The 25206-nt window shown below is 41.3% G+C and overlaps 2 protein-coding genes across 4 annotated transcripts; one reads left to right on the top strand and one right to left on the bottom strand.

The window, feature by feature from the left end:
* Nucleotides 1–385: 385 nt before the first annotated feature.
* On the bottom strand, nucleotides 386–13782 carry LOC134226670 (RNA-binding protein cabeza). 3 transcript variants are annotated; one of them, XM_062707593.1, is made up of 8 exons: nucleotides 13605–13781; nucleotides 13249–13467; nucleotides 12235–12376; nucleotides 10524–10561; nucleotides 1876–1982; nucleotides 1554–1797; nucleotides 956–1358; nucleotides 386–894 (listed from the first exon to the last, which is right to left on the bottom strand). In XM_062707593.1, the coding sequence occupies exons 1-8, from the start codon at nucleotides 13612–13614 to the stop codon at nucleotides 858–860; spliced, it is 1200 nt and encodes a 399-aa protein (XP_062563577.1). In that variant the 5' UTR covers nucleotides 13615–13781; the 3' UTR covers nucleotides 386–857. The 3 variants fall into 3 exon arrangements, with proteins under 3 accessions (XP_062563577.1, XP_062563587.1, XP_062563595.1); XM_062707603.1 differs by having other exon boundaries at nucleotides 10524–10558; XM_062707611.1 differs by lacking the exon at nucleotides 13249–13467 and having other exon boundaries at nucleotides 13605–13782.
* A 1482-nt stretch (nucleotides 13783–15264) lies between these two features.
* On the top strand, nucleotides 15265–16852 carry LOC134210919 (DNA-directed RNA polymerase II subunit RPB1-like). The gene has a single exon (XM_062687399.1). The coding sequence runs from the start codon at nucleotides 16309–16311 to the stop codon at nucleotides 16828–16830; it is 522 nt and encodes a 173-aa protein (XP_062543383.1). The 5' UTR covers nucleotides 15265–16308; the 3' UTR covers nucleotides 16831–16852.
* Nucleotides 16853–25206: the final 8354 nt, after the last annotated feature.

The following is a 25206-nucleotide window of genomic DNA, read 5'->3' as shown; positions in this document are numbered from 1 at the left end:
GGATTCAATTATGTGGCTAGGTGGTAGTTTCTTTACCTTCATTTCAATGTGTGTCATTTTTGTCCCTGAAGGGTGGCCTTTTTGCCCCGCGCCTTTTTTCCAATGAAAAAAAAAACAACTAAAATAAATGTTCATATTTTGCCCACTTTTATCATATGATTCATGTCGTCAAGTCAATATCAATATAGTTTCATCGATAGCAATCTACATTGCAATTTGCGTACGAAAAACGTTTGATTTAGTGATGTTACTACTATGTAATAGTTCAAAATGCTTAAGGTGACCTTCTTGCCCCGGGTTCCCCTACATTGAAATTTATCATAAAGCATGTGTGGATTTTTCTGAGTAAGGATATGAGTTTCTCTAAAGCAACAACGAAAAGTGATACATTAAGTGAAATTTTATTTTGCTGTATTTTCATCACTTGTTTACAATGTTCCATTCACAACATTATAATTGAAATATTAACGCTAATCAGGACATACCTTTCATATGGTACATCCAAAATCTCAATTATCGACTTAATTATCAATTCAATCGAGATGCTACACATAGAAGACTGTGCCTACCAAATAATTGTTTTACAGTTGTGTTATTTAGCAGGGTCATGAATTCCTAAGGTTAAAAATAAATCTTCAGAGCCTTCCCTTAGAATTGGGAAGAACTCATAACAGAAGAAGCAAGCAAATTTTCCGTATTCATACTGTGTTGTCGTCAAGTAATTCGATTAGGAATTTCAGGCAATTATACATGAGTGCTGGTGATTGTTTCTCTTATTCTTAGAGGGTGGCCTAGCGATGAACGTGGGAGACCGATTTGTATCTTATATTTAATATGGAATATCTACTAATCCCGGTTTAGTACGGCCGTTGTCGCTGATCGCGATTTCTGTCACTAAAAAAAGTAAGTCATAGGTTATATTAATAGGACAGGGTTAATAAACAAAAAAACTTACTTTCCACGCATGGCACCACCACCGCCGCCTCCAAATCCTCCATCGCGATTGCCGCCGAAACCACCACGACCGCCTCCGCCGCTGTTACGTGGGCCACCTCCGAACGATCCTCTACCACCTCCTCGGCCTCCGAAACCTCCACCACCACCGCCTCCGCCTCCAGCGGCGCCATCACCCTTCGGAGCCTTACACCGATTGCACTCGTTTCGCCAGGCAAAGTTTTTATTGCTGCACTCTCCACAGGTCCAATCTCCTTCACGTTCCTGGCCACCACCGCCGCCACCGCCTCCTCCACCACCTCCACTACCGAAACGGCCACCACCCTGACCGCCTCCTCGTGAACCGCCACGGTCACCACCATCCCGATCGCCGTAGCCTCCGCGATCACCACCACCACCGCCACCTGAATGAAAGAAAAAAATATTGCTTAGTTTTGATACATGATAACCCCGCCCAGTGGTTTCTTTATGGACCCTACACAAAGAAAGCTTCTTTATTAGCGCATTGGCGACCTAAACACGAGCTATGGCAGCCAATGTCCAAGGCTGTCATAAGTGCATGAGTATGTAATGGGTAACATAAGTAAGATGACACTTACGGCCTCCTCCAAATCCGCCCTTGTTGAAACCGCCACGGCTTCCGCCCTTGTTTTGCCAGGTGTTGTAACGCTGAGCTAGCGAGACCTTCACGACGGATCCGTTGAATTCTTTGTTGTCAAACCATCCGATGGCGGATTGGGCAGCATTTGCGTCCTCATAAGTAACGGTGGCTTCGCCCTTCATGTCGCCGGTTTCCTTATCTTTGTACATCCAGATCTTCGGCTTCATGGTGCGTTTGTCTTTCTGCAAAATCGAGAAAAAAGTTAGATCTAATTAAGACGACATTCGACGTTGGACATTCAAATCCGAATATGCACGTACCTTAATTACGCCAATCGAGCCGAAACGTTCGGCAATTTCTTCCTCGGTCGTTTCCGGGGTCATACCCTGGATGAAGATCGTATCCTCTTGGGTCACCATTTCGCCATCTGATTTTGTGACAGGGTCATTTTCGATTGATCGATAATGAAACAGGAATCGAAAGTAGAAAGCAGAAAGAAAATGGGCGAGCATTAGTGATGCAACGAAGCTGGGACCTACAGAAATATTTTTCGACTTAAATCTAGGACTCTAAATTTGAACCGATTTCTTGTTTCATTGTCGAGCTGTTTCATGAACACTGTTATTCACTGTTTAACCATTGAACGAATTACACTCTACGCTTGTTGTAACCTCTAACATGTTAATACTTTTTAGACTATGCCTTTACTCTATAATTGTTCATACTCTTGATTTGATATTTTATTTGATAGCAGTGTGTGTTTGCAAAATTGTCTAATTTAGGAATCACTCAATATTTCAAAACCACCATATACTATTTACATAAGGTCTATTCGTAAATTATGTAACGCAAAAATAATTGATTTTCCAACTCCCTTCCTCCCCTATGTAAAAAAATAAAGATTCATTGTAAGGTAGAGCGAGAAAAAAGCGCATCTAGGGATAATGCACTTCGGATCAATCAAGTCACATCGTCCATGTTACGGTGGGAAAAACTCAAAATCTCATCTCCTTAAACCTTATGACTGAGTTTGATCATCCATGTGAATCATTGATTTTGTTTTTCGGCGAATGAGTGAAAAAATGCGAATTGGCATGAAAAACTCAGGAGTAACATTTGCCAAAAACAACTTCTCCCCTCCTTTAAGGTCTGTCTCAATTGGATAATTAAACTGAAATTAAACTTAGAAGTGACATTTCCATAATTATCGAATAACCCTGCTTGCAGAGCAAGATTACTTTTGACAGATATCGAATCATTTTCCATCGATGTCCTATTGGAATTGCTGGGTAGCACCAGCCATTCTTATAACGGGGTGATTTTTTAATTTTCGAACTGTCACTTTTAAGTTTAATTCTCCAAATGAGACAGACCCTAAGGCTCTGTCTCATTTGGAGAATTAAACTTAAAAGTGACAGTTCGAAAATTAGCAATCATAAGAATGGCTGGTGCTACCCAGCAATTCCTATAAGACATCGATGCAAAATGATTCGATATCTGTCAAAAGTAATCTTGCTCTGCGAGCAGGGTTATTTGATAATTATTGAAATGTCACTTTCAAGTTTAATTTCGGTTTAATTCTCCAAATGAGACAGAGCCTAAGTGTAACAAAGTATAACACTGCACATGGTTGAACAATTTGTCGTCACGCTTCCAAACTCTTCGATTGCTACAGCACAGCCACATTACGTCAAATCAACCACGTCACCAACGAACATAATCGCTGTCTGGATCTGTTCTTTGTTAGCGCTCAGGTCGCTGCTCCGCTAATTTCCTATGCTCCACCACCGCTAATTAAAGACCATCACCCTTCGTTGACTCAAGCTGAACAACATGCGAGCTAATGTTGTTGCATCAATAAAGCCCGAATCTACAATTTCCATAACGCCGATCATCATAGCATCACAGCATTGTTGAGTTCTTTGCTACATTAAACTGGGTTGACATTCTCGGCGGTTGCGATGCAGATGATGTAGCATTATTGGCTTTATCGCACGCGATACGCGATTTAAAGACACCTACCTAAAAAAATCATCGCTCGTAATGGAACGTACACACGGTCAAGCAGTTTGACCAACAACTCCACCTCTCGTTTATTCAAACATCCATCAAGTTTTACTAAAAGCGGCACGAACAATCAATTTATTCGACCAACAACATCACACACGAACGACCGAAGCGCCAACTTGAGCACCAACCATCAAAAAATATATGGGGGTTTATGCAACTTCACTACAAATGCTCAAACATGTTCGGCGAACCTCGACTCTGCCCCCGATAACTCAAACCAAAATCAAACTGTTTTAATTTTTTCCAACCGAGCTGCCAACTGTCAAATGGTTGTTCGAACCAGAGTGTATGTAATTAAGAGTGGCGACACTGTCAGAATTGGAACAGAATTCATCTGTCATTCCCATACAAAACCGTGTTCCAAACGAGCAGGAGACCTGTCAAATGCGGCACATGTCGCCACTCTTAATTACATACACTCTGGTTCGAACAACTTCACACACGATCAAACATAGCAGCAGAGCCTAAAATATTCATCTTCATGAAGCAACTTCAGTCCGAATTTTGACAAACATCGCATGAATATTCAAAATATAGAATGACATTGTCAGACGACTACTCCACCAACTCATTCATTCGACTGTCACTGAGTGTGTTAACTACACTATGTGCAGAAAAAAACATTATTGGCATTGTTTATGTTGATGTTTACCGTTGAAAGTGCCACGCGGATGAAAATCGGATTCAGTCCTGTGTGATAAATCACTTTACTTATTTGAAACGTGTTTAGATTTCAGATAATTTATCAATTTGTAAAATGTGCATAAATATTCAATGACTAATATTCAACTGAATATTGACTGTCCAGGAGCCGACTACGAATGTGTCTGGAAGTGAACTGACAATTGAAGAAAGGTGGACTTGACCAAAAATTTTCGATTATTTTACACTGCATAGCAGCAACCAAAGCGTTTTCGTGGGGGGCGGAGTCATTGTTCGTCAAACTGCTTGACTGGTGTACGCTGCATAATGGAACGTGTAAGCAGTTTGACCAACATTGACTTCACCTCTCGTTTATTCAAACATCCATCAAGTTCAATCAAAGTTAATTGCCTATTTCCGGGGATTAAACCACCCGACTTGGACAATAATTTACAATGTTGTGAAAACTCATATGTGAATATGTACGTTATGTGGAAGATATTGATTTGGAAAATGTATTGGAGGTAACCATTTTCCTTTCGATGGGACTCGAACCCATGACCCTACTGTAGCGTACATATTCACATATGAGTTTTCACAACATTGTAAATCCATCAAGTTTTATCAACAGCTGTACGAACAATCAATTTATTCGACCAGCAATATAACACACGAACAATAAGCAATATAACATTGCAACTTCACTACAAATGCTCAAACATCACTACAACAACTCAAACCAAAATCAAACCATTTTAATTTATTCCAATTCAAGGGGTCCCGTAGCGTAGCGCTACACGTTTGCCTCATAAGCGAATGGTCATGGGTTCGATTAAAATATGGCACACACATGATTTCTCACCAAAATTTAATTGATTATCCGATTTTCTTGAAATTTTTAGGAAATGAAAAACATTTATTTTTATTTACCAGACTAAGGCCGGAGTGGCCTGTGCTGCACATAAAAGTCTTCTCCATTCAGCTCGGTCCATGGCTGCACTTCGCCAACCACGTAGTCTGCGGAGGGTCCGCAAATCGTCCTCCACCTGATCGATCCACCTTGCCCGCTGTGCACCTCGCCTTCTTGTTCCCATCGGATCGTTGTCGAGAACCATTTTCACCGGGTTACTGTCCGACATTCTGGCTACGTGCCCGGCCCACCGCAGTCTTCCGATTTTCGCGGTGTGAACGATGGATGGTTCTCCCAACAGCTGATGCAACTCGTGGTTCATTCGCCTCCTCCACGTACCGTCCGCCATCTGCACCCCACCATAGATGGTACGCAACACTTTCCTTTCGAAAACTCCCAGTGCGCGTTGGTCCTCCACGAGCATCGTCCAGGTCTCGTGTCCGTAGAGAACTACCGGTCTTATAAGCGTTTTGTAGATAGTCAGTTTGGTACGGCGGCGAACTCTATTCGATCGGAGCGTCTTACGGAGTCCAAAGTACGTACGATTTCCAGCCATTATGCGCCTCCGAATTTCTCTGCTGGTATCGTTATCGGCGGTCACCAGTGAGCCCAAGTACACGAATTCTTCAACCACCTCGATTTCGTCACCACCGATAGAAATTCGTGGTGGGTGGCTCACATTGACCTCTCTTGAGCCTCTTCCTATCATGTACTTCGTCTTCGACGTGTTGATGACTAGTCCAATCCGTTTAGCTTCGCTTTTCAGTCTGATGTAGGCTTCCTCCATCCTCTCATAGTTACGTGCCATGATATCAATGTCGTCGGCGAAACCAAATAACTGGACGGACTTCGTGAAAATCGTACCACTCGTGTCAATCCCTGCCCTTCGTATTACTCCCTCCAAAGCGATGTTGAATAGCAGACACGAAAGACCATCACCTTGCCGTAACCCTCTACGCGTTTCGAAGGGACTCGAGGATGCCCCTGAAACTCGAACTACGCACATCACCCGATCCATCGTCGCCTTGATCAACCGTATCAGTTTATCCGGAAATCCGTTTTCGTGCATTAGCTGCCATAGCTGGTCCCGATCGATTGTATCATATGCGGCTTTGAAGTCGATAGATAGATGATGTGTGGGCACGTTGTATTCGCGGCATTTCTGCAATACCTGACGTATGGCGAACACCTGGTCTGTGGTAGAGCGTTCACCCATAAATCCCGCCTGGTACTGCCCCACGAACTCTCTTGCAATTGGTGTTAGTCGGCGGCATAAAATTTGGGCACGTTACCCTTACGTGAACGGTTCAACTTCTCATAGAACTTTCGTGCGTTATTAGCGCGGTACAGTTCCTCCGTCTCTTCACGGTCTCGATCTTCCTGCTGGCGCTTTTTTCTCCGGAAAATCGAGTTTTGTCTGTTCCGCGCCCGTTTGTATCGTGCCTCGTTCGCCCTCGTGCGGTGTTGCAGCAATCTCGCCCATGCTGCATTCTTCTCCTCAACTAACTGCTCACATTCGCCCTCATACCAGTCATTTCTCTGATCCGGAGCCACCGTGCCTAGTGCAGCGGTTGCGGTGCTTCCAATGGCGGATCGAATATCTCTCCAACCATCTTCAAGAGATGCTGCGCCTACCTGCTCTTCCGTTGGGAGTGCCACTTCCAGCTGCTGCGCGTAGTCTTGGGCTAGTCTACCGTCTTGTAGCCGCCTAAAGTTTAGCCGCGGCGGACGACTCCGACGCGTGTAGATCACCGTCGAGAGTTTTGAGCGCAGGCATACTGCAACGAGGTAGTGGTCGGATTCAATATTCGCACTGCGGTAAGTGCGTACGTTCGTGATGTCGGAGAAGAATTTACCGTCGATTAGAACGTGGTCGATTTGGTTTTCCGTTACTTGGTTAGGTGATTTCCATGTGGCCTTGTGGATATTCTTGCGGGGGAAGAAAGTGCTTCGAACTAGCATTCCGGCTGCAAAGTTTATGCATCGTTGGCCGTTGTCGTTCGATACGGTATGCTGACCAACCCGTCCGATGACCGGTCTATACATTTCCTCCCTTCCTACCTGAGCGTTCATGTCACCGATGACGATTTTGACGTCCCGCAGTGGGCATCCATCGTATGTCTGCTCCAGCTGCGCATAGAACGCTTCTTTCTCGTCGTCGGATCTCCCTTCGTCTGGGCAGTGCACGTTGATGATGCTATAGTTGAAGAAACGGCCTTTTATCCTCAGCTTGCTCATCCTTGCGTTGATTGGCTGCCACCCAATCACGCGTTGGCGCATCTTTCCCAGCACTATGCAGCCGGTTCCCAGCTCGTTGGTGGTGCCACAGCTTTGGTAGAAGATAGCCGCTCGATGCCCGCTTTTCCACACTTTCTGTCCTGTCCAGCAGATTTCCTGCAGCGCTACGACATCGAAATTGCGGGGATGTAATTCATCGTAGATTATCCTGTCGCAACCTGCGAAGCCTAGCGTCTTGCAGTTCCATGTCTCAAGCTTCCAATCGTGATCCTTTATTCGTCGCCTAGGTCGTTGCCGATTGTATCGAGTCGTATTATCTTCTATGTTGTTCGTAATAGTTGTTTTTAAAGGCGGCTTATTGGGCCTGCGCAAACCTCCTGTCTCGTCGGAGGGCCGTCGAGTCAGGGCTGTTTAGCGTCCCACCTAACACCAGGACTTGGGCTTGTGCGCTTTGAGCGGCACACGGTCGCTTTGGCGGTGCCTACTTTCGGATTCATGCAGCTTTTTATAGAGGTTTAACAGGGCCCACTGTCAAACCCCACCACATCCTAGGCAGGCGCCACAACTCGCAGATGGCCTGGGGAGGGATCATCAAGCCCTTGGACATAGTCCCTGCTGCCCCCAAAAGAAACTACAAGCCAACGCTAATAATTTGTACTTGTATTTTCTTTATGCAACAGTTACTAGTAAATTCTGCTAATATTATTAGTGCGCTTTACTTGTAATATTAGACTTGTAAATTGATACTTGTAGATTCATTATGCAACGGAAAAATCAAGTTTTTAGCTACTCTACTAATATTATTAGTGAAATTTCGATTATGCTACAGGCCCCAGATCTCGACGTTTCATGCATTTTTGAGACATTTGGCCTCGCATTTGGTATCATTTTTGTTTTATTTCGAAAAATTGTTCAAGTCTCAAAAAGTCAATCTTTTTTTTTCCGAAATAACACCAGATCTCGACGTTTCATGCATTTCTAAGACACTTGGCATAAGAAAAAAAAATCGATTTCGATTTTTTATTGTACACAACCCACCCCATTATTGTGTAGTTTTCATGTTTCACAATAGTCAAACTTTGACCGCTTTGGTCAAACACTTTACGAAATCCGCCGATTGACCAGAAATTTTGCATAGGGACTTTTTTTTCGGGGAGATGAAACTTTTGAGCACTACCCGTTTTTGAAATGCGGATAGTCGATTTTCATTGGCAGTCGTCTGAGCATAATACTTTCAAGGATTTTGCAGACTTTGCTCAATAGACTTATTGATCGATAGTTATTATTTGTTAGAGTTATGTCCTTGTTTTGTTTAAAAATTTGTACGGCTACAGTCTTAGAGTCTCCAAATTTCTGGAAAGTATCCAGACAAACAAGCGTTGAATATTTTACAAACAAATACTAATCCTTTACGTTGCAAATGTTTGAGCTAAGATTTCTTACTCCGTCTTTCCCTGATAATTTCCGGCGCTTCCGGATTTTGGATTATACTTATTTCACAAGCTTTGCAAAATGTTGGAGAGCTTTCGTTATTGTTACTGCAATTTCCCTTATCAATTGGTTTACTTTAGCGGTTATGTCCGGATCTCTATCCAGGATATTGTTGTTTCCAAGGGGCCGTACACATTTTACGAAAGCACTAATGGGGGGATGGGGGGGGGGGGTCATTATCTTACGCTCCATATAAATAAAAAATCCTTCGTATGAAAAAAATCTTACAAGAGTGGAGGGGGGTTTGAAAAACCCAGAAAAATTTCTTACGTAATAAGTGTACGACCCCTAAGTTCCTTTACTTGAATAGCGCACATTCTTTGCGAATTCTGATGTTCATCTCGTAGCCGACTACCCGTAGATATGGATCTCTGCTTCGCTAGTATTGACGGACACCGTATGTTTTCTGGCAATTCTTGTTTGCCATTTAGCTTGACGATATTCTCTGTACTAGCAAACACTATCGCTTCGCAAACCCACTGGCAAATTCTCCCAGATAAATTTAAATACGTTTTTAGTTACACTTTTTGGATTTAAATAAGAATCAGAAAAAATCGTAGAAACTATCCAAATATATGAGAATACACAAACTGATTGTTTAGGCTCGACAAACCAATGTGATTCCCACATCAATGACTTAGATTTATGAAAATCGAATATTTATAAAATAAATATAAACAACAAACAACATACACTATGGCTTGAAGATCACCATGACCATGACCCTTATATGGTTCCACCATTTGCTTCATAACTTTTAAACGCAATGCCCGATGGCCAACAAATTCAATAGTGATAAACTAGAGTTTATCCTCCGTCGAATGCAACTTGTTGCGAGAAAATTGGTTAAGTAAGGATTACTTAATGAAAAGTTGGCTAATGTTTTTCAGTTTTCGAGTTCACATACACACACACATACACACGAACAGACAGATATTTGCTCAGCTCAACGAACTGAGTCGATAGGTGTAAAACATCATGGGTCTCCGAGCCTTCTAAAAAAAGTTTGATTTAGGAGTGAAATGATAGCCTTTCGGTACAACCAACAAGTCAGATGATAACGACAACGATAGCGATGATTTTCAACAAAGTATACACACTCATGTTTTGAGCAGTTTTTTAAACACCATTAGGACAATTCTGAAATTGTCACCCGCATGCTCTCATCTGTTTTAGTTCATTCGTATAAATAGAATCAGTTCTATCGTTACCATTATTTGAGATAGAAATATACGCCCAAGTTGATTACAAAAATTAGACAATTGAAGGAACGCCACACGTTTCCTCTGCAATACACTGTTTTCACGACGCTATTAAACCTTTTTTGCTACCAAACAGTTGTTACTCATGACACACTCTGGATATATAACTCTCTTAAAACCATAACAGATTGAAACCTATTTATGCTCGCAACCGGAGAGACGCTTGTATAACTCTTTTTAACCTCATTAAACCATCCGTCGAAGCAACATTTCAAATTCTAACATTTTTTTTAAATCGATTATTACTATTAGTTGTTTTGTATCAAATCATTACTCGAACAGCAAAAAATGCGAAGAAATAAAAAAAAATAAATATAGATAATGTTATATCACCGAACAGTCGATCGGTGTTTACCTTTGTTATTAAAACCACCCTTGTTGCCGGCGCCACTGCTATAACACACGAAACCAAACCATTGCGTTACACATTTTGCGATTTTTCATATTGGGTCATTTGTTTGTGCCGTTTGTGGTCAGTCGTTGAGAGATGAAACACACACGAGTACATTTTTTTTTGTTTGGAAGAAGAAGTTGCAAATATTTATGGGTTTTATAAGTGAAGAAGATGCATTTTGTTGGTACGGATATTTGGGGATATTTAGTAAAGGTCTTTTTTTTGAAAAATTTGACGAAAAAGCTCAAAAACTACTTGTAAATAGATTATGATAAAGTGAATGGAAAGGAATTATGGACACCTATTAGAATACTGTTGGCTCAATGATGAAATACATTTTAGTTAACTGGAAAACATAACTATTTAAAACAAGTATTGCAGTTGACCCTGACAATTGGCAATAGCACTTCGGACATTGGGTATCAAGTTTTTTTTTAAACAAAAGTAACGAGTTTTACGCACATTTATCATAAGTAGAACACTGTAGGCGATAGCGATTAAAATTTCTTACTGATAACTCTTTCAATGAATATATTTGCCACTGATTTGATTGAGATGAACCCATTTTTCTTAAGAAAATTATTTTGAGCTTTTTAGTGGAATGTCACTTGTTATAAGCAGGGTTTGAATTTATCATTTCGTTATCATTTAGTATTCAGCCAATAACTCATTCCAGAGGCGGATTTCCAAAAAGTGTTGTATGGTGGACTTCTAGCGATATTAAATATTAAAAAATTTTCCCTCTACAACTTTGTCTAAGGTTACATTGCTCTATGTCTAATATTTACAGCGTGAAACGCTAGTATTATTTAATATAAGACTAAATGATCATAACACTTATTATCATTTAGTATGTTAAGTGATACTAGCCTTCCACTCTGTAAATATCAGACATAGATCAATGTATCGTTAGACAAAGTTGTAGAGTGAAAATAGCGCTAGAAGTCCGCCATACAACACTTTTTGGAATTCCGCCTCTGGAATGAGCTATTAGCTGAATACTAAATGATAATGGAATGATAAGTTCAATCCCTGGTTATAAGACGAGTTTGTACAATCCCATTTAATTCCATCACTTTATTGTACCTTGACAGATACGTATTTCGACCTCAACAGTAAGGTCGGCTTCAGTGTCTCGTCGAGTCAATCAAGTACGAGACACTGAAGACGACCTTACTGTTAAGGTCGAAATACGTATCTTGCAAAAAACAATATAGTGGTGGAATTAAATGGGATTGCACAAACTCGTCTTATTGCAAGCCCATTTTCTGTTTTTCCAACAAGGCTCGATTTGAGTTTTTAAAATTATAGCTATCCAAAATAGGTTTGATCTAGCTAATGATCAGCACATTTTACTGCCAAGAACAAACAGTATCCTAATAGATGTCGGCAAAAAATTTATACTTCAAGTTTGAATTTGTAAAAGCACACTGGCAAGCAATAAGATAACATTCAATTACCTGACCCTAGTATAAAAAGAATATAATTAATCTCGCCAGTGCACCAACAACACTTAAACAATTCATGTAAAGAAATCTTTCATATAGACGAAACAGGGGAAAGGACAATTTCAAGGCAGGAAAAAGTAACCATGTGTTTGTGTGTGTTTTTGTGATTGATCTTGTGAGCAAAGTCGTCTTTTTCATAGTCAGACAAGGATTGGGTTCCTCACCTGTAGCCACCGGATTGGTTACCACCTCGAGGTCCCCCGTTTCCGTATCCACCGCCGCCACCACCACCACGGTTGCCACCGCCATAACCACCATCGCGGTTTCCACCGCCGTATCCTCCGTCACGGCCACCGGATTTGTAATCTGTAAAAGGAAATACACAAAATGTATATTCAAGGAATGGCTCATTGTTGCTTTCTTCTAATTTTGATTGGTGTTGCCCAGTAAGGTCCATCATTATCACTAACTTAAGGTATCCTGGCCCAACAAATAAACCGGAATATTCAACTCTGTGATTCTTATGAGCGTATCGCTTATCAAACAAATTATAGGATTAGCATTTCTAAGCAATTCTTGCTTTTTGAAGGGGGAATTAAATTTCTTGTTTGAAGAATAAATATTCAACTTTTCCTTTTCCAATCGTTAAAGTTAACTTTTCCAACTAATACTTAGTTTAGTTTTTCACTATTTTCTCAATATTACTTGCGATTTTGACACAAGAAAACATCCATTATAACGTACAGATTTGCTGAAGGAATGAAGAGAATTCCAGCCGTTTCTAAGTTATGCGGATACGATCCCAGACCAATTTTTATACATATAAGAATAAGAAGAAAATTGGCCTCTCCACGTTCATTATCCAAAGACCAAGGCACAAAACAGAAATTGGGCTCACTAAGAATTCCAAAGATAAATATTCATGAGGTTGGTTTATTGGATTTTGATAGAAATTTGAAAAGTTTAAAAAATTTAAATTCTTAGCGAAAAGACAATAGCTTTTTATCCTCACGAAAAAAGGATTTAAAACTGTTGAAGAAATCATACCACATACAGCGGTCTTATGACTGTCTGTATTTGTACAATGAGATATGTCAAATCAGACTTTATTCAACAGCATTTCTAAATTTGATGATACAAAACCCTACACTAAAGCAGGTGAGGTTACCCTAGTTGAATTCCAAGGTCGTATGTCAACAGTGCGAAACAAATATTGAGGTTATTTGCAGAAAACTCACCACTTTGCCCGCCATATCCGCCGCCTGCTGAACTGGGTGGCTGACTTCCATAGCCACCGCTCGACGGAGGAGGAGCATTGTAGCCACCGCCGCCGCCGCTACCTCCGCCACCCATCGGAGGCGGCTGGCTGTAATTGCCGGAGGAGATCGGCGGTGGAGGAACCGAGAATTGCATCGAACCACCACCAAAGTCCTGCGGAGCGCCGTACCCGGAATATTCTGTACATGGGCAAAAAATGAAGTTCAGAATACAGTTTCGTTTGACGCCGAATTTCAAGATGGTGGATGATTCGCCGTGCGGCAGCCACCAATGCAAAAAAAAAATAACCATATTTTTACGTTGGAATAATACTTACGATCAGCCATTGCTAAGTGTAGTTTGTTGCACTCGATGTTATTAAACAGAAAGCGTATAATTTGTTCACTTTAAAACAGTAAGAAATTTTTTTCAAGCTTTTAAAAAATAGTGAAAATCAACACGCGTCTTCCCGCGGTAGAGAAGCACGCCGAATAATTTTCTTTTCTTGAAATGAAATGTCAAAATGAGGTGCATTTCTTTACCTGGGCGTTTCTGTTTATCCCAGTTTCCCTCTGAGAAATCTGAGTCCGACAGAAGCTTGACATCAAAGCCCCGATCAGTGAGACAGAGCCTGATCTGAGAGTGAGCAGAGCAAGAGGATCCGCCTTACATCTCGCGATTCTGCACCGTTTGCGTCGAGCCCGTCTGACTTCGAACATGCGAAATGGCTTTGACATTTCAGCCTGATATGGGTCCGATGTCCTGCTATGGAACGTCAAGCCACATCGAGCTCCTGATTTGGGGTTCTTCTTCTTGTTTTTATTTTCTTTCGTGAAATATAAAGCTTGCTGATGTCTAATCATCTTTCTCTTTCAAGCGCATAGAAAGGATAGGGTTTCCTATGCGCTTGAAAGAGAAAGATTATTAGACGTCACCAAGCTCTCATAAGAGCTGTTGTTTACAGTGACTTTTTTCATAATTGTTTATTCTACCAGTTACAATAATTAAGATAAATAACAACACATATTTTTTACACAGTATGTAAATGTATCCAGGATTTTAAATGTGGTGCTCGTCGACGGACTCATCCGGGATCAGGACCGCTTAGTTCTGACGAAAAGTTGTATTATGCATCCCAAGATAAACACTCAGATCGTGATCATCTCAATCAGCCTCCGTTGAATTGCGCTGGGAGCGCGCCCATTTACTTTACACACGGCGGCTATTCAACTATGGCAACCCCATTCGGCGGCTTTTTAAATTAAACAGCACAGACTCACACCCTGTGTAAAAGCTTATGGGCGCGCTGCTGCGCAATCTTTGCTTGCGCGTTATCACCGCGAAGAGTTGAGCGTTTAAGAAGAGCGCGACAATATTTTAGTACGAAACGAAACCCTGGGAAGAAAGACAATTAGAATTTGCTAAGGACAGATCTTAGGAAGAAAACTTACCAGTCCAACAACATCCGACAGTGACATTCCCTGCAAAAATGAACGGCGATTCGAAGACGCCGACGTCGACGTTCACGTCGACGTCGACGACGAGAAGGTCACGTTCGGGATCCTTTCGTCGGATGAAATCCGTTGCATGTTTGGTAACGAAGGGATAAATTCAAAACGATGGAAAGGTGCCGTCCGAAGTTGTACGGATTTGATGGATCCTCGGCAAGGTGAGTTTTGAATGATGGAATGTGCAGCGGGATTTTTTCGTAATGTGCAGTTAAACGGGGAGTTAAAAAATATTAGAACCATAAATTGTAATCCTTCCAGATGATAAGTAGTTTAATTAAAGGCAAAATAATAATTTAAATAATAGGGGGAAGGACGGCTTTGGCAGGTTTTGTTCTATTATTGGCAGGGGGTTTTTTTATGACTGACTAGGCTCAAATTTGGCCTAAACATTCTTCGCATATCAAAGAATATTGTGGCCAAATTTCATAAAATTTGGTCGACAAAAACCCCCCTGCCAATAATAGAACAAAACCTGCCAAAGCCGTCTTTCCCCCTAATAAAAATTTAATTTGTAATTTTATTCATTAAGAAATTTTGATTTGTTTGCAAAAAAATCCTCCAAAAGATATTGAAGCAGAATGTTTGTTTTTTCTTTTGCATTTTAGGTGTCATCGAACATAATTCTCGTTGACAACATGCGCTGGCAACAGAACCGAATGCCTGGGTATTTCGGTCATATCCCTTTGGCCAGATATGGATATTACAAAGGACGGAGAGCCACCGGATCCAAACCAGAGCAAGACCACGGCGGTTGCGGTCACTAACAATAAGCTTCGCTCACAAGAACCGGTTTAGACGTAATTGCCGAGTAAAAATTTGTTAACGAAAAGTTGCTGGAAAAGTAGATCGCCGTAACGGCAGAACGAGTCATTATAGTTCTGTGAAGCCAAGAAGCCACCGGTGCTAACTCTCCTTACCTTACAACGCCGATTTTGACGGACAAGAAATTAATCTTCACGTGTCGTATTAATTGGTGAATTCATCATTCTGTGCCAGAAGACACTCGGTACTTTAGCTGGTTCTCTACTGAGCATCATTCTCCTCGAACTAGGAAACGAAATCGTCGGATGATTCTACGGTAACATTTAGGGTGTGACCTCGGATGTGGCCATGCATGAGTATCTGTGACACCATTGCCGATCCTCAGATGTTTGTTGGAATTCAGAGAGTCAATCACAAAGCCAAACAAGATGTCTTTGGCGTAATCTAGGAGGCAAACTACAGGAACAGACTCTCGAATCCCGTTAACACACATCGACAGACTTACGAGAATCAGATAAATTGCATTCTGAACGACGCTCGTGACAAAACTGGTCGCTCTGCTAAGAAATCGTTGTCTAAATACAACAACCTCTAGGGCTTATGTAGTGGACTCTCAGGTAAGACAATTAAATAGCATCGTTATATTTGACGGATGTGACTCATTATACTCCATCCATTACCCTTAGGTTATTGCGTTTGTGGGTCAATAAACCGTCGAAGGTATAAGTGAATTCCGTTTGGTTTTCGCAAACACACGCACCCTGCCGCATGATTACAGCCCGGAATCCCAATTCATACTTTGCCGGATTAACACCGACCGAGTTCCACTTCCACGCTACTTTTACCGGCTATATCCAGCGACGTCTGATTAAGGCTATGGAGTCGGTAATGGTGAATTACGACGGAACCGTGCGAAACTCGGTCGATCAACTGATTAAGTTACGTAATTCGGATGGATTGTGCGGGGTTGCAGAATCTGTCTACGATCAAGCTGCCGATAGCGCTTCTCGGTTCGATCCGAACAACGTGAGAAATTTTCGAAGGGTTTCCAACCAAGATGTTATCAAGAAGCTGATGAAATCACCGAATGTTATCCAGAAAATTGAAACCGAGTATAAACAGTTACTGCGGGATCGGAAGGTAGAGACACATCTTCCAGAATGGTGGAATACGCAAAAGATTTTCCACAAAAATAAACGAGACAAAACAGATTTTTTCCCGTTCAAGGTTATTGGGGTTAGAGAACTGTTAAACAATCGTTTCATCTTGACCGGAACTAATCGTTTGTAAAAACAGGCCAACGAAAATGCCACATTTCTGTACCAGGGTCTGGATAGATATACTTTTGTTAATTAATACGTTTTGTTTAACTGTTAATGCATTCAACTTTTGGCTGGTTAACTGCCAAAACCAACAACTGCATTCATCGTCCCATCACTTGGTGAACCCGCTACTCAGATAACACTGAACAATTTCCTTTTTGCTGCTGTGTCCTTGAAGCGTATATCATTGGGAGCTGAGACGAGACCTGCAAAGAGGAAAAAATGTAACTTCAGCTGCTGCCAGTCAACTGCTGTCACGAACTGTCAGGTGCAACCAGCAGCTTTTTGAGTGAAAGTATTGGTATCCTAAATAAAATATTCCACATCATTTTTGTTTTACCAAGACTTTTTACTTTAACGAGTATTCCAAACCTTCCGTTTAGCTTGTTAATAATCAGTAATAAACCTGTGTTTTGTTCCCGGTATAAAAATCCTTATGAAAATGAATTAACTATTTCGTGAATTGGATACACTTTTATTGTGCTCAGAAGGGTCCACCTGGGGCTTAGGTGAAACAGTCAAGTAAACAGTTGAAACTCGATGGTCAACTGTGATGAAAAGAAGAACAAGTGTCAAAACAAGAGAAAAGAAGCAGCGTCTTTGCAGGTCTCGTCTCAGATTGGGAGCACCCAGGTTGAAGGAAATGATCAATATTTCGGAACGACTGAAAGCTCATAACGGTGTTCATAACCGAATTCTTAAAAAAGCTCATGAAATAATATCCGGAAAACTTTCAAACCAACTCCCGGATCAGTTTCTAGACTAATTCCCAGTGGAATTTACAATACAAACCAATTCCCCGCGTAATTGTCGGAGAAATCCTAAGGAATTCCCAAAGGATTTTGAGTTGAATTCCGTAAGAAATTACAATAGAACCTCAATACTTATAAGTATATCCTTCGGAAAATCTTTGGAAATTTCCTCCGACAATCCCTTCGGAAATACATCTTCGGAAACTTCTTCGGGAATTCCTTATGAAATTCCTCCGGGACTTCATCAGGGATTTCTCCAGAAATTTCACCAGGTATTGCTCTAGAAATTCTCCTACATGAACTACTCCAGGTATAAGTTTCACCAGGAATTACTCCGAGAACTCCACCAGGAATTATTTCGGGAATTCCGACAGGAATAACTCCAGGGGTTTTTATGGAAATTCCTCTGGGGGTTCCTCCGGGGGTTCCTCGAGGAATTCCTCCTGGAATTCCTCCAGAAATTCATGCAGAAATTCCCCAGAAAATTTCTCCAGAAATTCATAAGAAAATTTCTCCAGAAATTTCTCCGAAAGTTTCTACAGGAATTACTCCGGGGATTCCAAATAAGAACTCCTCCAGGAGTTCCTCCGGGATTTCTTCCAAGAGTTCCTTTGAAATTCTTCCAGGAGTTCCTTCGCAAATTACTACAAGAGTTCCTCCAGGAATTATTCCAGATGTTCCTTCGGTAATTCCTCCCGGAATTACTCCGGAGTTCCACCAGAAATTTCTCCAGGAATTATGCCAGGAATTCCTCTGTGAATTACTTCAGGAGTTGCTCTGGGAATTCCTTGGGGGTTCCTCCAAAAATTCCTCCTGGGATTCATACAGGAATATCTCTGAGAATAGTTCCAGGAATTCCTCCTGGAACTCCTACACGAACTTCTCCAGGAACTCCTCCAAAAATTCCTCTGGGAGTTTCTCCAGAAATTCTTCCCAGAATTTCTCCAGGAGTTCCCCCGGTAATTACTCGAGGAATTTCTTCAGGATTTTTTTTACTACAGGAGTTCCTCTGGGCATTCGTCCAGAAAGTCCTCTGTGGGTTCCTTCAGGAATTATTTCAAAAATTCCTCCATGGATTTCTCCAGTAATATCAGCAGGAATCCCTCCAGAAGTTCCTCCGGGAATTCCTCCAGGTATTTCTCTAGGAATTCCTCCAGGATTTACTCAAGGGATTCCTCCAGGATTTCCTCAGGGGATTCCTCCAGGTATTCCTTTGAAAATTGCTGTGGAAATTCCTCTGAAAATTCTTCTAGGATTTCCTCCGGTAATTCCTCCAGAAATTCCTTCGGGAATTCCTTCAGGAATTTCTCTGGGAGTTCTTTCAGAAGCTCCTCCGGTATTTTTTCCAGGAATTCCTCCAGGAGGAATTACCGGAGGAATTCCTGAAGGAATTACCAGACGAATTCCTGGAGGAATTACCGGACGAATTCTCGGAGGAATTACCGGATGAATTTTTGGAGGAATTACCGGACGAATTCCTGGAGGAATTACCGGAGACGTTTCTATGGAAATTCTTCTGGGGATTCCTCTGGGGGTTCCTCGAGGAATTCCTCCAGAAATTCCCCAAAAAATTTCTCTAGAAATTCCTCCCAAAGCTTCTACAGGAATTCCTCCGATAATTCCAAATAAGAACTCCTCCAGGAGTTCCTTTGAAATTCTTCCAAGAGTTCCTTCGCAAATTACTACAAAAGTTCCTCCAAGAATTATTCCAGATGTTCCTTCGGTAATTCCTCCCGGAATTACTCCGGGAATTCCACCAGAAATTTCTCTAGGAATTATTCCGGGAATTGGGTTGTTTAGCAAAGAAAAATATGAGGTTTCTTTTATAGTTTAACATAAAGAGCATGTTTTGCTGATCTTCAACATATTTTTATTTTGTTTGTAAACCTTTTATTTACATTTTTATACAGCAAACAATAAGCCATTTCAATCGATAGAATGACACTAACATTCATAGAATGACAGTTGGCCTATGCAGCATAAGAACAAATTTTTAGTCCCACATAAATGTAAAATGGAAATTAAAAATAGTTCCGGGGTTACAAAAATTATGAAAAATTGGAGTTAGGCTCACTTTTTTATGCAGATTCAGAATATGTAAAAACATATATACCCCTAAACAACCCGATTCCTCTGTGAATTACTCCTGGAGTTCCTCTGGGGATTCCTCCTAAAATTCCTCCTGGAATTCCTACAGGAATATCTCTGAGAATAGTTCTAGAAATTTCTTCGGGAACTCCTACACGAACTTCTCCAGGAACTCCTCCAAAAATTCCTCTGGGAGTTTCTCCAGGAATTCTTCCAAGAACTCCTCCAGGAGTTCCCCCGGGATTTACTCCAGGAATTTCTTCAGGATTTTTTTCGAGAATTCCTCCAGGAATTCCTCTGGGAATTACTACAGAAGTTCCTCTGGGCATTCGTCCAGGAAGTCCTCTGTGGGTTCCTTCAGGAATTCTTCCAAAAATTCCTTCATTGATTTCTCCAGTAATATCAGCAGGAATCCCTCCAGAAGTTCCTCCGGGAATTCCTTCAGGAATTCCTACGGTGATTTCATGGGAATTCCTATGGGAATGAATCCAGGAATTTCTCTGGGGTTCCTCCGGGAATTCCAATTAAGAACTCCTTCAGGAGTTTTTTCGGGATTTCCTCCGAAGTTCTTCTAGGAGTTCCTCCGGAAATTACTCCAAGAGTTCTTCCAGGAATTCTTCCAGAAGTTCCTCCGGTAATTCCAGGAATTATTTCGGGAATTCCTCTGGGAATCACTCCAGGAGTTCATCTGCGAATTCATCTAGGAATTCCTCTGGGAATTCATCTAGGAATTCTTTTGGGGATTCCTCCAGAAATTCCAACTGAAAATTCCTCCATTTCTCCAAGAATTCCTCCGGGAAATCCAACTAAGAATTCCTCCAGAGGAGTACCTATAGAAATACGCACATCAATTCCTAGATGCATTCTCAGAGAAATTCCTAGAGGAATTCTCATAGAAATTCCTGAAGGAGTTCCTAAAGATTTCTAGAAGATTTTTTTGGAAGATTTTTCGGAGGAGTTCCCGGAGTAATTTCTGGAGAAATTCATGGAGGAATTCCTAAAGAAATTCCTGGAGAAATTCCAGGAAGAACTCCTGGAGGAATTCCTGGAAGAATTCTAGGAGGAATTCACAGAAGAATTCCCAAAGGAATTCCTGGAGGAGTTCGCTGGGGAATTCCCGGAGGAATTTTCGAATTTATATTAGAATAATTCTCGCAGGAATTCCCGAAAAAAATCACGAAGGAATTTCCGAAGAACTTTCCAAAGGAATTCACGAATTCATTTTAGAAGAATTCTCGCAGGAATTATCGGAGGAATTCCCGAGACAATTCTTTAAGGAATTTTCAAAAATAATTTCAGGATCAATTCGCAGAGGCATACACGGAGGAATTTTCAGTGGATCGGAGGAGTTCCCAGATGGCTTCTCGAAGAAATTTTCGGAGGAATTCTCGAAAAAACTTTAGGAGTAATTCCAGGAGGACTTCTCAAAGGACTTCTTGGAAGGCTCTCCGAAGGAAGAGCGCACTCCAGTAATTCGCACTAAAAGATTATTTTAGATGTATAGACGAACCAATTTCCAAAGGCATTCCCGAAGGAATTTCTTTGAGTAATTCTTGAACCAATTCTTGGGGCATTCTCGAAGCAATTTTCGGAAGAATTTTAGAATTCCCGGAGAAATTCCCAAAGCTAATGCCGAAGGAGTGCATAATTTACTTCCGCTTTATTTTAAAGATACTTCCGAAAACCCCTCGTGATTTATTCTGGAATTCTTTTGGTGGATTCTTTGTGGATTCCTATCTTTTACTGCTATCCACAAGGAATTTCAAAAGTATTCCAGAAAATATCCCGAAAGAATAGTTGTTTGTTTCCCTGTTCAAATCAACGTGCCCTAAAAGAAAACAAACTGTAAGAAAAAGTGTACTACTTACATTGACTCATCGTTGCAGGGAAGTCACGTATATAGGAGGTCACTGGGCCTCCACATATTCACGGAGCCGGTGAATATGCCTTCCCACGATCTTCGTCCAGACAATTCTGACCGTGGAGCGATTTCCGTTAGTGTCACATGTTGTGAATTTGGATATAAGACTTGGCTAGTAGTTGGCTACTACCGCCGCGGTCCGCCGAATGAGCTTTTATGGATATTATTTATATTCAATGGTAACTATTCAAGTATTCTTTTTTTCTCATTTTGCCTCTATTTCTAAATTGTTGTGGAGTTTCTTATCCGAAATTTCTATCTTTCTGAAATAGGATAGTTGAGAAGGACGTCCCTGCGGGGACGGTCCAGCAACATGGGATTCAAAGAATTTGTTGATCAAACGTCCGACCCTTTCATCGGTGGGTTTTGTCATGAATTCACGCGCCAAACGCAAGGCTGGCTGAGATTCTAGCCATCGAATGACGATAGTTTTGTTCAGCGGGTTACCAGGGATAATTTGCCAATGATGAAACACCGACAGGTAGTCCGGAGGTCAAATTTAGAATCCAAACGGATCGATCGTTGGATGAATGTTTTGATGGTGCACAACGGATAACTGGGTACAGGCGCGTGCTGAGTTACGTGACCCGTCGTCTGGCTAGGACGGAATAAACGGAGCAAATACAATCGGCAGGTGGCTACACGGCTACATATAGGATACACGTCGGGTTATTCGTCGTAGAATCTAGCCACCTCCACGAAGCACTGGCTTCTGCGCAATCATGGCATCAAGAATTTAGAACTTGACATTTCTATTCGGTTTTCGGAGAGTGGACCTTCTCGGGTCCACATTATCCACTTCGAATGGAATATTGGGACCTGTGTTGTCTGGTCCGGAAGCCCAAAATTACCGAACAGCAAGTGAATCCAAATCGTGAATTGTCTGGAAATAATCTCCTATTTTTCCCTAGTGTTTGTTCCAACCAATGGAGACCGTTTCGTTCGTGATGTCCTCACCCAGTACCTTATCCAGCGGCTTCGCAATTCATTTCCGATGTAGATCTCAGAATACATATATTTCCGGACTCCTAAACTGGATTGTGGATAGAGGGTACGATTTGTTTACTCCAATTAGAGGTTTATCTAGCACGATGGTGTCAACTTCTTCTCCGTATACCTTCAGATAGTAGCGTTTGTCCTCGTGTAAAACCACCGCCCGAGAAATGGCAGAATCATCACTTTGTGCAGCTTCTTCCTCCATGTTCTCGCCCATGTCATCATCCAGATTGATCCTCCTGCTGGTCCGGTTGACCGTACAATCTTTGATCTTCGTCGATATTATTAGGACAAATAATTGAAGCCCACGATGTGCCGCATGCAATCCTATTGAGATAAATAATAGTTTAATGAAAAAGTCGTAGGAGAAATGAAGGACTTACATTCAAAATGTTTCTGGTGGAAGTGCCGCTTCGACATTGCACTGAGCTGGCGCGGATTATAGCATAAACTACGTGATGATAAATGAAAATAATCTATCGCTTCCTGCATAGATGTTGTCGCTTGCAGTCCCCAAAGACAATCCTTGATTTCCTGCTGCTGCTGCAACCGTTTTTCCACTCGCGCTTCCGAACTTCGAGGAGAAAGAAAAACCAGGAAAACTCGAACTAATGACCAACCAACCAAAATCTTCGAAATGCCAAATGTGGAATGTAATAATAAGTAAGAGCAAGAAACAATATTTCGAAATTGCAAATTGTTGCTTTGTCTCTTTTACTCCTTCAGGATAAAATAAACGTCAAAACATGGCGCATTTATTTTCGATGAAAAAAGAAGAAGTAAATTTCGCCGCGGCTTGATTTATCGAGGGCGACGTTGAGAGGGTTCAACTTGCCTGCGGGTTAGAGCCCGAACACAATAGACTAACGCAAAATGAACTCCCTCGAGAAATTATGACGTTTGAGCGGGTCGCATAATGAACGCAAAATGAACTTTTGTTCGAGAAGACGACCCGCTCAATAATGTCAAAATCCATCAGGTGAGTGAATTTGATGAACTCCTGCACAGGTCTATTACACTGAACGAAAGCTTCCTCACAAAAGTGAATGATAAGTATGTTGCTCCCGCCCCTTAACGAATGTTATTCACATCCCGAATGATTAGCATTTGGTCATTTTCGGCATCAGATGACACGCATCTGAATGATCTTCATCCGATGGCTAAATGAATTGTCGGATGGTATATAAATGATTTGTAAATCAAGATTAAAATGATAGAAATGTGATAAATAAATGCATTACGTTTGGATTTCGGAAGAAAACTAGCCATGGAGCAGATGCAAGCGAAGGTATAAGCTTATTCCAAAATCCTGCTGAACTTTAAAAAATATGATAAAAAATACAATTTTAGGAGTTCATGTTATTTATTCAAAATAAGACCAAATAATCTAACAAAATAGTAGTAAGAAAATGCTTGTCTCATATGGCGCCACTTAGCGACAGCGGTTCCGTATTTCAGCAACGAAAAGGCGGACCTGCATGGCACTCGGAACATCTAGAATACATTCCTGCGGCTACGTATCTGTACATCAAGGAGAGGGTTCCAATTTCCAGCAATAATGAAAAGGTGGGCAGGAGCGAGGGCAGGAGGCACTGCCAAGCATTGGACGGGATACGGAACATCTGAACGAACTTGCTGTGATTCCGGATTATATCATCACACGGACAACACCGGAACTTTCGCTAAGGCAATTTCGTGGATTATCACAGTTTTCGCCAACTACAGGAATGCTTCACGAGGTAATCGGACCTGGCAGTTCCTGAAAAAATGAAACAATTTCACAATAAATTAATGAAATAAATCGTGGAATGAAGTTTTTATCTAACTTACCGCTCAAGTATAATTTTATCCAACGCGCAGAAATTCGTGTCGGGCCTATAGCTTTCAATCTACAGCATGTTTACTGAATTCTCAACTCTAGAGAGTGCGATCTGCTGTATCACTGGCGTAAAAAACATTTAGAATTTCATAAGTTTTGCCTTATGAATCATTCAAAATTCATTTTAATTTTGCTTCATAAGTGACCAACGAATGCCATAAGCGTTTGAACGTTTTTCATTAGTCTACCTTATGAAATTCCTAGATAATCCTTATGTAAGAGATTCATGGACTTACTTCAAAGTTCATTTCATTGTTCATCCCACCGTTCGAAAAATATAAAAGAATAGATACAGGGAACGGTAAATACAGCACGTTTTTACAAAAATATAACCGACTGTGTGCTATTGCGATGTGCTACTGCGATCAAATGTTAATAGGAACAAATTGGTTTTGAATTTCGAAAGTGGCTTTAATCCCGCTCTAGCGCAACAGAGACAGAGGCTAGAAACGCGCGTGATACGGATCGTCCAAATCAGGTGTCTTACACCACGTTTCCTTCTTTGTACCTATTTGCCTAGTAATAGGTCGCTCAGAAATAAATAGCATTATCAGTATATAAGATTGTCATGTCTACCGTTGTCACCGATTGTAGAGCACTAACAAATAGAACGTTCAGCTGATTATCTATTTCCGGCTACTTCGGATCAGGAAAGCTTAAATTACAGGAAAAGAACCTCGACCTTCAGCGGATGTTGCGCCAGATGAA

Source organism: Armigeres subalbatus, chromosome 1 (assembly GCF_024139115.2).
Source record: "Armigeres subalbatus isolate Guangzhou_Male chromosome 1, GZ_Asu_2, whole genome shotgun sequence".
Classification (NCBI taxonomy): Eukaryota; Metazoa; Arthropoda; class Insecta; order Diptera; family Culicidae; genus Armigeres; species Armigeres subalbatus.
Note: the sequence above shows the minus strand (reverse complement) of the source record. Positions and strands in the feature narration are given on the sequence as shown.